This window comes from Centruroides sculpturatus, unplaced genomic scaffold (assembly GCF_000671375.1).
Source record: "Centruroides sculpturatus isolate CEXI.00-Female unplaced genomic scaffold, Cexi_2.0 scaffold492, whole genome shotgun sequence".
Classification (NCBI taxonomy): domain Eukaryota; kingdom Metazoa; phylum Arthropoda; class Arachnida; order Scorpiones; family Buthidae; genus Centruroides; species Centruroides sculpturatus.
The window spans coordinates 391,783-405,250 of record NW_019385105.1 but is presented as its reverse complement, the minus strand read 5'-3'; the positions used below and the strand labels follow the sequence as shown (position 1 = coordinate 405,250).

Genomic DNA, 13,468 nt, shown 5'->3' with positions numbered 1-13,468 from the left:
CTATTACGGTATACGTTAAGATATAATTTTGACTTATCTCAAATAAAGGATTAATTGTTTAACATAATAATTTATGTCCACAAGCAAATAATCTTTACACATGAACGTCGTTTTAATACTGCAATATAATTGAAAGTGCTTATTCTTTTCTAACAGAGACCAATCTTCTTTCGCAGCACAATTTTATAATTAACGGTTGATAACATTCTATGTTATCAACCGTTCGGGGTTCTCATTCTATCAAATGAGGACCCCGAAATAGCCATAGAAAGAAAACACAAAGTTTATCCAACAGATTTTGCAATGCTGACGCCCAATTATATGTGCAATCCTTTGTTATTGAACACAATCTGTAAAGTTTATCATACGCTAGTTTAACGTAGCTTTTATCGTCTAATTTTAAGAGACGTATCCAAAATAAAATTATTACTTTTACTGTAATTACTGATATTCTAGAAACTCCAAACTCCAATCACAACATGTACGCTGGAATTTTGTTGTATAACATGAAAATTTTTCTAAAATATAAAGCAAGGACGATTTGCAGTTTATCATAATAAGTGATTGCCAATAAGGGGCCGCTTAGAGTAATACGGATGAAATCATTGAACGAAATCTATACTGTATAAATAAAAATGTAATGTCCGTTTGTTCCTAATAGCTAATCTCCGAAAGTTCTTCACCGATTGCTTTGAAATTTTCACACAACGTTCCATTCGAATACGGGCGGGTTTTTATATAATATATATGACGAAATTCCTTCCCCCGCGAGTTGATAACAAAAAAAGTTATTTTTTAATGAAATCTCATAACAGATGGCGCCACATACAATTTTAACTTGCTGTTAGTTTTTCTTAAATAAATATTTTTCGCCTGGAAAATTATGAAATATCTAGCTATAAAAGTTTGAAAATTAATTAATTCGTATTTACAATTCCATATTTTTTGTTTTTTTTTGTTGACTATTGCCACATAGTTCAAGAGACATTTCTGAGACCGAAACTTCGGTTCCAGACATTAAATTTACAGGAGATGCACTCTCTTAATGTGATAATTCCCTCCTTGGGAATTACCCTAACGTAAAGGACTTGGGTAATTCCAGCAGAAGAAGGCGGCAGCACTGATTGTAAGGCATATTAGCCATAACCTCGACAGCATAGGCATTTTAGAGATGGCAACGTTTCTTTTGCTAACGAGATAGCCGATTCGAAAATATTGCCGGGGCACAGTCTACAATAAAAAGTTGTTATCCTATGGTATAGTGTTATGTTGATAGTGTTAGATTAATTATATGATTTGTTTCTCTAGAAATATCAAACTCTTTTCTCCGAGGTAACAGTTTCAAACGTTTTACATTGTGATAATTTAACAGTAATATAAATATTGGTAAATAGCGTTTTAAATGTAAGAATTGTGTTTTGATTTCGTGTAAAATTTTATCTCCGATACGATCGAAAACTATTAGGGATAAAATTGAAGTTCTGAATGAGGGGTTTGGACTTCCCTCCAAATGTTACTCTTGTGGACGACCTGAAGTGCCGAATGCTCTTAAAAATTCAGCGTTCTCATGTGCAATTCTTAAAATATGTTTTCCTTTTTATAACGCAACTAAAACTACTTATTAACTAACTGTAACAAAAAACAAAATGCATTACAAATTCAGATAGAGATATGAGATGTATTGTAGGTACTGTACATTCTTTTGAATATATCTGGTCAGACTGGAATGATGATAACTGCATTTGTTAGCATTCTACATAATCCAATGATCAACTAGAATCAAACTTTTTTTTGATTTTTAAAATATGTTGCCTGCACCAGACAGATGGTAATGTAGGTTTTTGGAATGCATTCATAAGTAGAGTTTGAATTGGACGAAACAGTCAAGAATGTATTTTATTGCGAAAGTGGAGACAAACTGAAATTGAATTCTCATTATCATCTGAATATTTGCTTATATTTAGTGAACCAGATGACTGAAGTATATGAAGAGGCTTTCTATGAGAAATGAATTTGTTTTAGATTAGAAACCTACACTGTACCTTGGGCCTGGGATGTGTCAGGAGATGGGATGTGTGTAAGAATCATTTTGCTGATTGTGCCAGATGGCACAATCAGCAAAATGATTCTTAGTATTGAGTAAAGAATTTTATTAAATAATAAAAAGCATTAGTTTAAGTTTGCTGCCAATGGTGAGAGAATGCATTAAGTGATTAAGAACTGTAGACTATTCAAAACAAATTGATTTCTTCACTGGGCTTGACTGTTGAGAATATTATTTTGGCAATTTTAAAAATCAAAATACTTTTACAAAATACAGTATTTCATTTGATTGTATTCGAGACATCAACCACCAAGAGCAAATAGCTAAAATTGTGTGCTAATTAAAAATTAATGATGAAAAATATACTGTTGAAGAAATGGGAGAAAAAACTGGGAATGGACTTGCAGAAGAAATTTTAAATAAAATAAGAAAATATGGCTTAAGAATATCAGATTGTAGAGGACAATTGTACAATGACAGTGCTAATATGGCTGGTAATTTCTGGCCTTTTTCTGCTTTCAGAGTGGTAAAGGGCCTAAAACCACAAATAAAAAAAATATGGCTGGTAAATATTGAGATGTTTGAGGTTGAAACTTGCAACAGTATACTAGGTTTTTACCATGTTCTGCTTATTCTTTAAATTTTATTGCAGTACATGCTTCTTGCATAATGCAGAAATATCTACATTTTTTGACACGCTGCAGATACTTAATTATTTTTCTGGATCAACAGAACATTGTGAATCTTTATCAAATTTGAAAGGTCATTTTGATACAAGGTGGTCATCAAAGTATAATTCATTTCACTCTTGGTATAACCAACTATCAGAAATAACAAAAACATTACATTCAATATCAGAATATCAAAAAGTAAAGGCATAACTTTATAGTGGATGTTTACATTCTGAATTTTTTTTGAAGGCCAGTTTTTAAGAAAGTATACTTTCCAATAAAAATTGGCAAGAGGCATAATAATAATGAATCAAGAGATACCAATTACATAAGTTTTAGTTTTGTAGAATTTCATTTTCATATTAAAGCCAAAAACTTTTCAATACCTTTCTTGCCTTATAAATGTTTTGTGTAGGGTGTAAATATATATATATATATGCATGCAAATTACTGAACTCTCACTTAAGAAACTTATCTTGTAAAGAAAGTTCTATTCCTGAGAAGCTAAAAAGAAAAGTGATAAAATCTGATAGAAAAGTTTAACTTTTTTACAATGAACATGTTACAATACATAAAACATTAAAACCATGGATTAAACATTAAACAGGTAATAAGAGTGAATTTTCACAATAATTTGGCTTTTATTATGTATGGAACCAAAACTGACATAAAATTCCTCTTCATTTGCTCAAAATTTTTGTTTGTCAGTTGAAAATCTACAAAAGTTCAAATTTGGTATATGAAAAGTGATTTAGTTGTATTAAAGTACTAGTTTTGAAAGAGCAAGTTGTCTGAAAGTTTAGGACTTTGGTGTTTCTTTTAATTTAATAAATACATTATTACTTTAATTCTGCTTATTGAATATAATTTAATAAATTTTTAAAAATATTTTCAGGATTTACAACATTTGCTTAAGTTTTCAACATAGAATTAAAATGGCAGAACCAAATAAGAAATTATGCATGGAAAAGATAAAAATTGGAACTCATAATGGAACCTTTCATTGTGATGAAGTATTGGCTTGTTTTCTTTTGAAATTACTTCCTAGATATAAGGACGCCACTATCATTAGGTAAAATTTTAAAATATATTAATAATAAACATGATTAATTTTTAAAATCAAATATTATAATTTACAAATTTATTTTAGTATGATGTGTGTGAAAATAAAACACAACATAAACAAATTGTTGATAATATATCCATTTAATATTCTTCATCATATAATGAAATGTACTGGTACTTTAACTGTTCCAATAGTTGCAAGTTGTTGTTGATGGTAAAATGATAATGTTGAGGTAAATTGCAACTAATGAAAGCAAGGAGTTGTTTGCCAACAAAAAGACATGAACATTGTTTGATGACAGGATGTAACTGTGTGCCAGGTTTGTGTGTCTTGGCAAATGTGAATGTGTGTGGAACTTTGGGTGATGGAATGACTGAATGTTGCAAATATAGCAGATGTCTTAATGTAGAGGCAGTAAATTTCTTGACTTTATATTGTAATGATACAAGGAAATTATGAGACTTATATGCATTCAGTGCTGGTGTTGTATTCATTCAATCGTTCCATGAATGTGTTTTTTTTTAATTATACCACACCTATGGATTTGTCTGCCTTCATGAGGACTACATCATTGTGCTTTAACCAATTCTTGTGATTGTGGAGTTTGATCCAAAATTGCTGGTCTTTACATATGTATCTTTATTTACTGTGCTTATATGGCTTTTTCAACAAAAAAAGAACTCAGCACTTGCAATTGCAGCAGTGATGCGTTCTTATTTGTACTTATTGCTCTATTGCAGTGGCTCAAAATGTAGTCCACGGTTTTCTGGATATCCTTCAGATACTTGTCAGAGTCCACAGGTTCATTTTCTAAAAATGTTTTTATTTTTGATATTTGAAAATATTATTGAAAGCTTATTAAGATTCAAATGAAATGTGATAAATTATTAAATTTTATAATTTATTAATTCTGTTATTTTAACAAAAGTTTTCAAATTAACACAATTGAAAACTATTAAAAAATAATATAAAATGCCTCAGATGATTATATATTTATTATTGTATCAGATGCTTATAATATTTATTATTGTAGTTTATTAATTAATGACTAAAAGCTAACAGCTGAAAATAGAGGAGCACTGAAATATATCTTTTATGAAAGGTTGCACTAAACCATTGCAATGTTGAATAGTCTCTCTTTTGTTTCACCAGTCCATATTTAGCTGTTAAAAAGTTGTCAGTCTTATTCAAATACAGACATTTACAATAAATTGTCAAAACAAATAATACAAGTACAGTTTTAACAACTGGTTGACTGAATAAAAAGTATTTTAGAAGTTCTGCTGAACCAGTCTGAACTGGCATGTAAATATGTTGGTATATTAATTATATATAAACTTATTTACACACGAGAGAGAATCACAGTAATGACAAAGATTTCTGTTATCATGAACAAAGGAAATTAGGTTTAGATTTGAAAGGTTCTCTAATGAGGGAAGTACACTTGATGTCACTAACTGATTTTGACAACTATATGTCAAATGGAAGAATTTAATTAGTGTAATAAATCAACATATTTTTATTTGCAGACTAACAAGCATTAGGCATTGATTAAAATGTGTTACTGCACACAACTTAAGATAACTTATGACTCCTACAACATATGCAGAAATCAACAGTGTAATAATATAGAGCAACGATGCCCAAACTGTGGCTTGTGAACTGCATGCAGCTCTTCAAGAGCTTAATTGTGGCTCAACTAATAAATAAAAAATATTTGTTATTTTTTAAAATTTCATTACAAACATTACAAAATCATAAACTTTCAACTAGCAAAGAGTAAATAACAAAAATGCAATAAATATGTAAAAATTGTCAAAATAAATATATTATGATTCTGAAATTTCTTTTTATATTTTTATACCAAGAACATTAGGTGTGGCTCCCAATATTTTCAGGTATGTAACTAGGGCTCTTACAGCAAAAAGTCTGGGCACCCCTGATATAGAGCATTAAAAATTTTTTTGATTGATATGTCATATGTCAAATTTCAATTAGTAGTAGATTCAAAAACTTGAAAAACCATGCAAGATAACTAAAGTTTCTTTTCCCAATTGTCCTCTTTTCATTCTCCCTCTCGGGGAGGCCAGATGACCTTAAAAGGTTTAAAAGGTTCTATACAGTTTCTGGAAGCAGAACCAGAACTGCTTAATTTGTTGAACTAGACAGTTCTAAGGAACCATTATGTGACCTTTCGGGTCGGCACCTCTTTGGTACCCTGTCAGGATTGACACCACCGTGTTTCTCGAAACATGGAAACCGAGACGGCGATTACGTCACGCCGTCGCGCGAGCGGTTCCGTACGTGGTCAGACGGATTCTTAATGTCGATTCGAGAGACAACATTGGAAGTGACTCAGATACACTTAATTAACAAGGGTTTATTTACAAATCTATTGGATGAAGAATTTTCGCGGAGAGAGAGAGTGCACATACACTTCGCGGGATGATAAATACCTTTGTTAATAGATTCGGGTCTTGTTCGGATCTTGTTCGGATTATAACAGCTTCCGATGGGTTTAAGGTTTCTGATTCGTTATCCAGGCGATTCACTAACACACACACACACACACAGACAAGTTTATCCTATGGCGATTAATTCGGATTCCTTAATGGATGATAATTGAAGGGACGGCTTTCCTCTCCGAGGACTAAGGCAGCGACTAACTCTTTTCGGCCGTCTCTGATGATACTCACGGACGATTTCGGCCGTGCAGAGGTTAATAGTTCACGAGAAAGCGTCATGTTGCTTTCGAGAAAATGTAACGGGAGACTTTCTCAGGTAGCTAAGAACAACAATTGTTGCGTAATTCGCGAAACGTTATTATTAAAGATTATTTCAAATATAAGACTTTTTGCTATCTCACATCACTCCGGCCTTTTGAAAATCGAGCTTGTTCGTGAAAGTGCAAGTTCGATTTTAGATTGTGATATAAGAACATTGATAAGTTGGACTTTTACTCTCTCTCTTTTTTTTTCTATTTACATAATAGTAATGGGAGTATAAGTTACATAGTAGTAATAGGAGTACATAGGTTATTATTTATATAAATTTAGTTTACAAATTTAGGTTACTCTCTCTCTCTTTATTTATGTTACGCGGTTAAAATAAAACACTCGGACACGTGGTTAAAGGTAAATATAAATGATGTTTTAATAAAAATAAACTTATTACAAAAAAAAAGAAATTGGTTATATAATACGAATAATATTTATGACATGGTTATAATATTTTGTATAGTAATATATATGATTTATACGTGAACAGATGGAGAAAAGTTATGAGGTGGAATTTCTAGGATGGGACTGGTGGGGAGGATGGGAAGTGGAGCGGGAGGTAGGAGAACGAAATAGAGGAGTACGAGAGGCATGTGGTATCGTTTCCGGCGGATTAGTAGTAGTAGTAGCTTCTATAGAATTAAGGGATTCATTAGAGCTGATGAAGTCTGGTTCTGGTCGAAGATGGCGATTGGCATCTTGGTACTCTTGTTCCAGTTGAGGTGGCGCAGAATATCCGATTGGGAGAATTACTGTAACTGGAAGAAGGGATCTTGGTCGTTGAGAACGAGCGAACCGAAGGGCTGCTCGCAGAGTTTCGGTATTGACTTCCTGGGTTATGGCAGATTCTTGATTAGCTTGGGAAATGCTGGGTTCGTTATGATTATTCATCTACGGTGGAAATGTTCAGAATGAATTTAAAGCTATTAGAACTTTCGAAAAATTGTAAAAGTTCGAAAGGAATTGCAAGAGAGGGTGAGGAAGGGTTTGTGGATGATGGCGGAATTCCGTATTTCTCATGGATAACTGAGGTCCACCGGAGAGTATGATCTCCTTTTTTAAATTTGAGGTTGTAGATAAATTTAGCATGGGAAATAGGATTGTCTAGAAACTGAACGGTGATTATAAAAGATGGGTTTATAGGAGAATCTTTGGTAATGGTGATGAGGAATTGGTGAAGATGGCACTCGAGTACGGCGGCCCAGGTGCCCTCAGGTATTTGAAGATCGACGCCTTGAAAGAAAATGGATGGTTGGGATACAATGGGTACCTGGGGGTGTCCTATTCGGAAGTGGGAAAGGAGATGCATTCTAGCTCCTTTCCAGGTACAATTTAAGGATTGAAAAGGACAGGGAAGAGGTTGGAAAGGACAAGTTGCTTCGTGTTGGGTGCGGCTGTCCTCGGGGAGTACTTCGGTGCACCCAAAGGAGTGGAAAGTACAAGGGGATTGCATAGTGCGAAGAATTTGTTCGGTAAGAAGGTTTCGTATATAGCCTAGAGATTCTCGACACGTGTGACATTGGGAAATTCGGGGTCTACAATCGGGACAAACAACATGACCATTAGTGCACTGATAGACAGGTGCTTTTAGGCGGCTATAGCAGATAGGGCAATTAAGTAAGGCGTCCAAAGAAGGGTCCATTGTGGTGGGTGTATGCAGCAGGGAATAGTCTGTAAAGAAGAAAGGAAGAAGATGCAAAAAAAACAGGTACATAATATTAAAAGGGTAATTATATCTAAATATTATATATGGTTATAGCAGGTGTTGTTTACATAAGAATGGGTGTGCGGTCTCCCGAAGGAGGGGGAGATATTTCAGAATTTCGTGTGATTAAATCGGATGCGCGTTGGACCAGTTCTATGGTGGGTCTGATGCGGCGGGGTTGCGGTCGAGGGTGACGTAGTCGTAAATAAATAACACTGAGGATACTTCCTATCTCAAGAACAGCGATGAAGGCGGACACGATGAAAATGGCGGTTGGTGTAGAGACTCGGGAAGAGGGTTTATAATTCGGTTGAGCCGTAAGAAGCTGTTCCAGATCGAGTTCCATTTTGGTTAGTGATTTGTCGGCTCGTAAGATCTCTGCATCTGTTTGCATCTCGGAGGTTAAAATGGGAAGTTGAGGTTGTGTCAGTCGAGTTTGGATGATTTTTAATTCTGTTTCATTGATAATATTCTCGATAGGAGGAATGATAAAATGGTTCGTAGTTTCGAGATGGATTGCAGTTTTCCTTTGAAAATGCGAAGTTAAAACAATTCCGGGAAGATATCCGACACAAGTTTCAGGAAGTATTATTATACCCGTATTGTTTATTTTAGAGATGGTAATTGGAGGATCTTTCTTGCCGTTGGAGGGACATTTAATGGTTAGGCTCATAGGAGTAGGAATGGAATAAGTCCAAGTTCCTTGGTTATCTATACGTCGGAAAATAGGAGAATAAGCCCTAATTAATCGTCGAGGACATAATTGATTAATAAATTTTTCATTTCCCAAGTATAAGGAATATTCGCAGCTCTGTCTTGGCGATTGCCAGATAGGTACGCTGGGTGAGCACATGGCTACAGGAGTCGTTTGACATTTCATTAATTCATGATACGATAATAACATATAAGATTGACGATTTCTTGACAAAGCAATAATTGGATAAGAATTGTTATAATAAACAAAGGATTGTATAGTGGGATAATATACAGGTAGTCTCACAATTTCGTAGATATCAAAATATCCTGTGGGAGTAATGAGAGGTATTTTGGCGAAAATGCGGAGTATTTTTGGTAAGGCTATGGCTGTAATAGATGTCCATTGGTAATATTTGAAGATGGTTTCAAGTCGGGGTGTTTCCAAGAAGGAATATCCTTCGGGTAAATGTAATTGTATCTCTTTGAGGGTGTTCAATAACACTTCTTTGGGGAGAAAATAAGTGCTAAGTCGGCCTTGTTCCAAGGTTTCGATGGCATTTCGGATCTCAAGTATTAGAGTTCGAAATTCTCTGATGGAGAACTCGGTAGATCGAACTGCTGATTCTACTGCTAAATGATATTGGTGTTGGATTAATGTTTCTTCGATGAGGGTTTGCTTTTTTATCAAAGTATAAATTTGGTTTCGATTTGTCTTGGCGATTCGCAAGGTATCATTGAGTAAAGTTGCTTGAGACTGGAGAAAGTGAGTAAATTCCATGTTTGTTTCGGATAATTGCGCTATTTTTTCGTTGAGACTTTCAATATCTTCCGATGTGGCTGTTCCAAATAGATATTTGAGGATTTTGCCTCCAGCATTTATTAAGCCTCTTTTTTCTCGAGTAACGTTAGTAAGGGTTACTAATGTTTGTAATTCCCGGTAATCCGCTTCATATCCTGTTAGGGTGGTTTGTAGGAAGGTGAGTTCATCAACAGATAGAGACCATCGTGGAACAGTAGGGTCATCTTGAGATGAAGAGCGCATTCGCTGTACTAATGAGATTAACAATTGAATATGTCGCTTTAAAAGGTGTAATTGTTCCTCGTAAGAATCAAAAGATATATCCAAAACAAGAATCCAGTAATTGGTAGTCATAAAGAAATTTCCTTGGTGTACAAAGACAAACCTTTGTGGAGGTTATGAGGGTCCTCTCGTGGGTTGATATGGAGAGTGGAGATCCCTGAGGTGAGGAAGGCAAGTTGGAGCAGAAGGGTTAAGTGCATGGTGGATGATGTTATTCTGGAGGAGAAAAAAAAATTTAAGTGATTAAAGAGATGTAGAGAGGGACTATATCAAGTTTTTTTTTCAAGTCTTTTTTTTCTTGGTTCAAGTTTATTTTAAAAAGTTTAGAGAAGGAAGGAGCCCTGGGGTCATGGATTTTTTGTTTCTCACGTTAAGTCCCTCGTTTGGTCATTTTTGGTTGAGTGTTAACTCCATTTTTAGGTGGGCTAGCCTTTCGTTTAGGAATTCGNCAGTAATAGGTAAACTATCAGCCATGACTATTACAAATGCAATATTTGGAATCTTTGTGTCACCACGATTCCAAAAATATATAATAAGTACTATAATAAATAAGAAATAGTCGAGAAAAAGCGAAAGAACCGTGTAACTAACTGGAATAGTCAATGACTTTTGCCATGGCAACCAACGTTCAGTGGAAAGTTGATTTTAGAACTCAGTTTAAGAATCGCCATAGTTTAAATTCTATGTGTCCGATTTTAAATAAATTTTACGAAAAAATTACTTAGATATTACTAAAAGAAAGACCCGAAAATTATTTCGATAGGTCCAACCGGAAGCCTAAAACTCGCGTTTCACCGCCGACCGGATGTAGCTGTAAAAGGTCAGTAAATAACAAGTCTAGAACCCCCAAATTTTGGTGACCAGTGTTCTATAGAAGTCCCGGATAGAATCCGATAATGGAATCCGGTAAATCGGAATTGCAATATCCGGATGACCGAAAATTACAGTTTTAAGCAAAAATTTAAAAAGGGGTGGAATTTAAAAGTCCTACTTGACGTTATGTCGATCCCCTTGTCTTCCAATATACGAAAACACTAAATATAATAACCTCCGACTTAAATTAACACAAAAACACAAAATAATCCCAGAGCACATTTTGTAGCATCTTATCCATACAACGAACATATTCGAACCTCCGAGTAGTACCATACTCGAAAATTTATTTTATTTTCATTGACATACCGGGTATATTGTCTGAACGAAAGTCGTCCCTTCCAAAGAAAAAGCGTTTCGTCTATACATACATTTTCGAAGGGATATAAATTTGACTTCCAGGAGGCTTTGAGATTTTTTAATATGTTTCCGAATTTAGAAAGTCTATTTGCTTTATCTAATGTTAAATTGTTTACAAAATAAAGCATTCTAAGCAGAACCTCAAACCTATCTCTGGACATAGTGTCGGAAGAAAACGGCGTTGAAATTTTTGGATCAGTACTCCAATAGTCACGAATAGAATTTTTTTAACATTCCCCATTAGCATGCATAGTCTGAAAAATATTATCATTTCTGTAGTTGTTGTTTCTTTCCAAGAATCCCGTATATTAGGAGATAGTAAATTTTTTGTACTGACCTGTTCAAAATAACGATATGTTTCTTCTGTAATTATAGAGATGTTTTCTTCTGTAAATAATAGTTCAAATATATCCAGTTCAGAAATTCGATCCGAAATCACTCTTGCTCCAGATATGTTCCCCTGGAAGGGAAAGAGAGGAGGAGAAAACTCTGCATCTTCAATCCAGTTGTACCCAGAAGGTCCAGCGATTGCGGTCGCGCTACTGCTTTGTAGGCCTATGTCTGCTTCATCTGATGATGAATCATCAGATGATGTAGGTATATATATATCTCTATCATCTGATTCAGAATCAAAAAGACATTCTTCTATGTCATCGGAACTTTTCAGTCTACTCGACATTTCCTCTTTGAAACAAAACACACATAGAAAGAATTGGATTGCTAAAAATGTGACAGACATCTTATATTTATACTGAGTGGCCCATAAATGTAACCGTTCTAACCAATAATATTCGAAATAGAAACGTCAAAATGGATCTGCTGAACATATGTTGACCTAAGGAATAAACACGATCATAATTTTAGATCGGTTTATTACTGTTATAATAAACAAATTATAAGTTATCTGTTATAACTTATCAATATATACAAGTATATAACAAAAACAGATGTTTTTTAACATAACGTATAAAGAATGGATTTCGAAAACTTTGTCCTGGTACCAATTTCAAAGGACGCTGCAATCAGACAGTGTAGTCACGTGTTTACAACTTTCTGACCTTGTTAGCAGCTGTTGATCAAAGTTCGCGGGATGTTGTCATGAACGCGAAAATCTATGGGAGTAAGCACTAGCAAAAGTAAATCCTCAAATATAACGAGATTTTCTGTCATTAAAATAATATGTAAATGTTATTTTACTAAAAAAAGCGTTCTTAAAAAATTTAAAAATTACGTTTTTTATATGCCCAGATTATAACTCAAAGGCATCTGTTTACTTTCAAAGAAAATAAATGCACGTGTTTTGCGACCAGGGGTTAAAAGTTTACAATTACTTCCTGACTCAGCAGGAGAATGGTGGGGTTGGGATAACTAGGTCAGGTTAATTAGTTTTAAACGTATTTCTGCTTCGAGAAGTAAATATTAGTTAGACACTATATACATATTTTTAAACGAATATTACAATATTCAAATAAACTAGCAAATACGAAGTTCGGATCCTTCTTTCGACCTTGGTCAATACAACTCGACGCCACGACGATTCCCTCCGCGGATGCGATCGGATCGAGCTACCTGACTAACATCGACTATTTGGAGGAACCATTTACGGTCCCCTCACTGGTGAGCCGAACGTGATCCGACAACGTGGGAGCCCAACACCGAACCTTCCCAAGCCCAGACGCCATTTACGGAAATACAGGTAGGCCTCTTTTTCTCTTCCACGCCGGTCAAGCAGCCGAACAAAGATGGCAGAGCCCGAACCCACCGCAGAAGTGAACAGAGTGGCCCTCAAACTACCTCCGTTTTGGGACAAGACTCCAGAGTTGTGGTTCGCTAATATAGAGGCCCAGTTTGCCATTTCGGGCATCACAAAGGACAGTACCAAGTACTACTCTGTCGTGTCTGCTCTCAACTCCGATGTCTTGAACTACGTAAGCGACATCGTCCTCAACCCACCGGCCGAAAACCGTTATAATACGCTTAAGGCCAGACTGCTCGCCGATTTCTCAGACTCGGAACAAAGGCGAATCAAAGCGCTACTCTCGGATATCGCGTTGGGAGACGAAAAGCCATCACATTTATTAAGAAAAATGAGGCAGTTAGCCAACAATAAATTAGGGGAAGACTTTCTAAAAACCTTATGGCTACAACGACTGCCGCAACAGACCCAGGCGATCCTGGCAGCCTCCGACGACGGG

The 13,468-nt window shown here is 35.1% G+C and overlaps 1 protein-coding gene across 1 annotated transcript; it reads left to right on the top strand.

Moving 5' to 3' along the window:
- The first annotated feature begins 994 nt into the window (after positions 1-994).
- LOC111634783 (UPF0160 protein MYG1, mitochondrial-like) lies at positions 995-5,347 on the top strand. The gene is made up of 3 exons (XM_023379619.1): positions 995-1,332; positions 3,611-3,787; positions 5,311-5,347. The coding sequence occupies exons 1-3, from the start codon at positions 1,292-1,294 to the stop codon at positions 5,330-5,332; spliced, it is 240 nt and encodes a 79-aa protein (XP_023235387.1). The 5' UTR covers positions 995-1,291; the 3' UTR covers positions 5,333-5,347.
- The last annotated feature ends 8,121 nt before the right edge of the window (positions 5,348-13,468 follow it).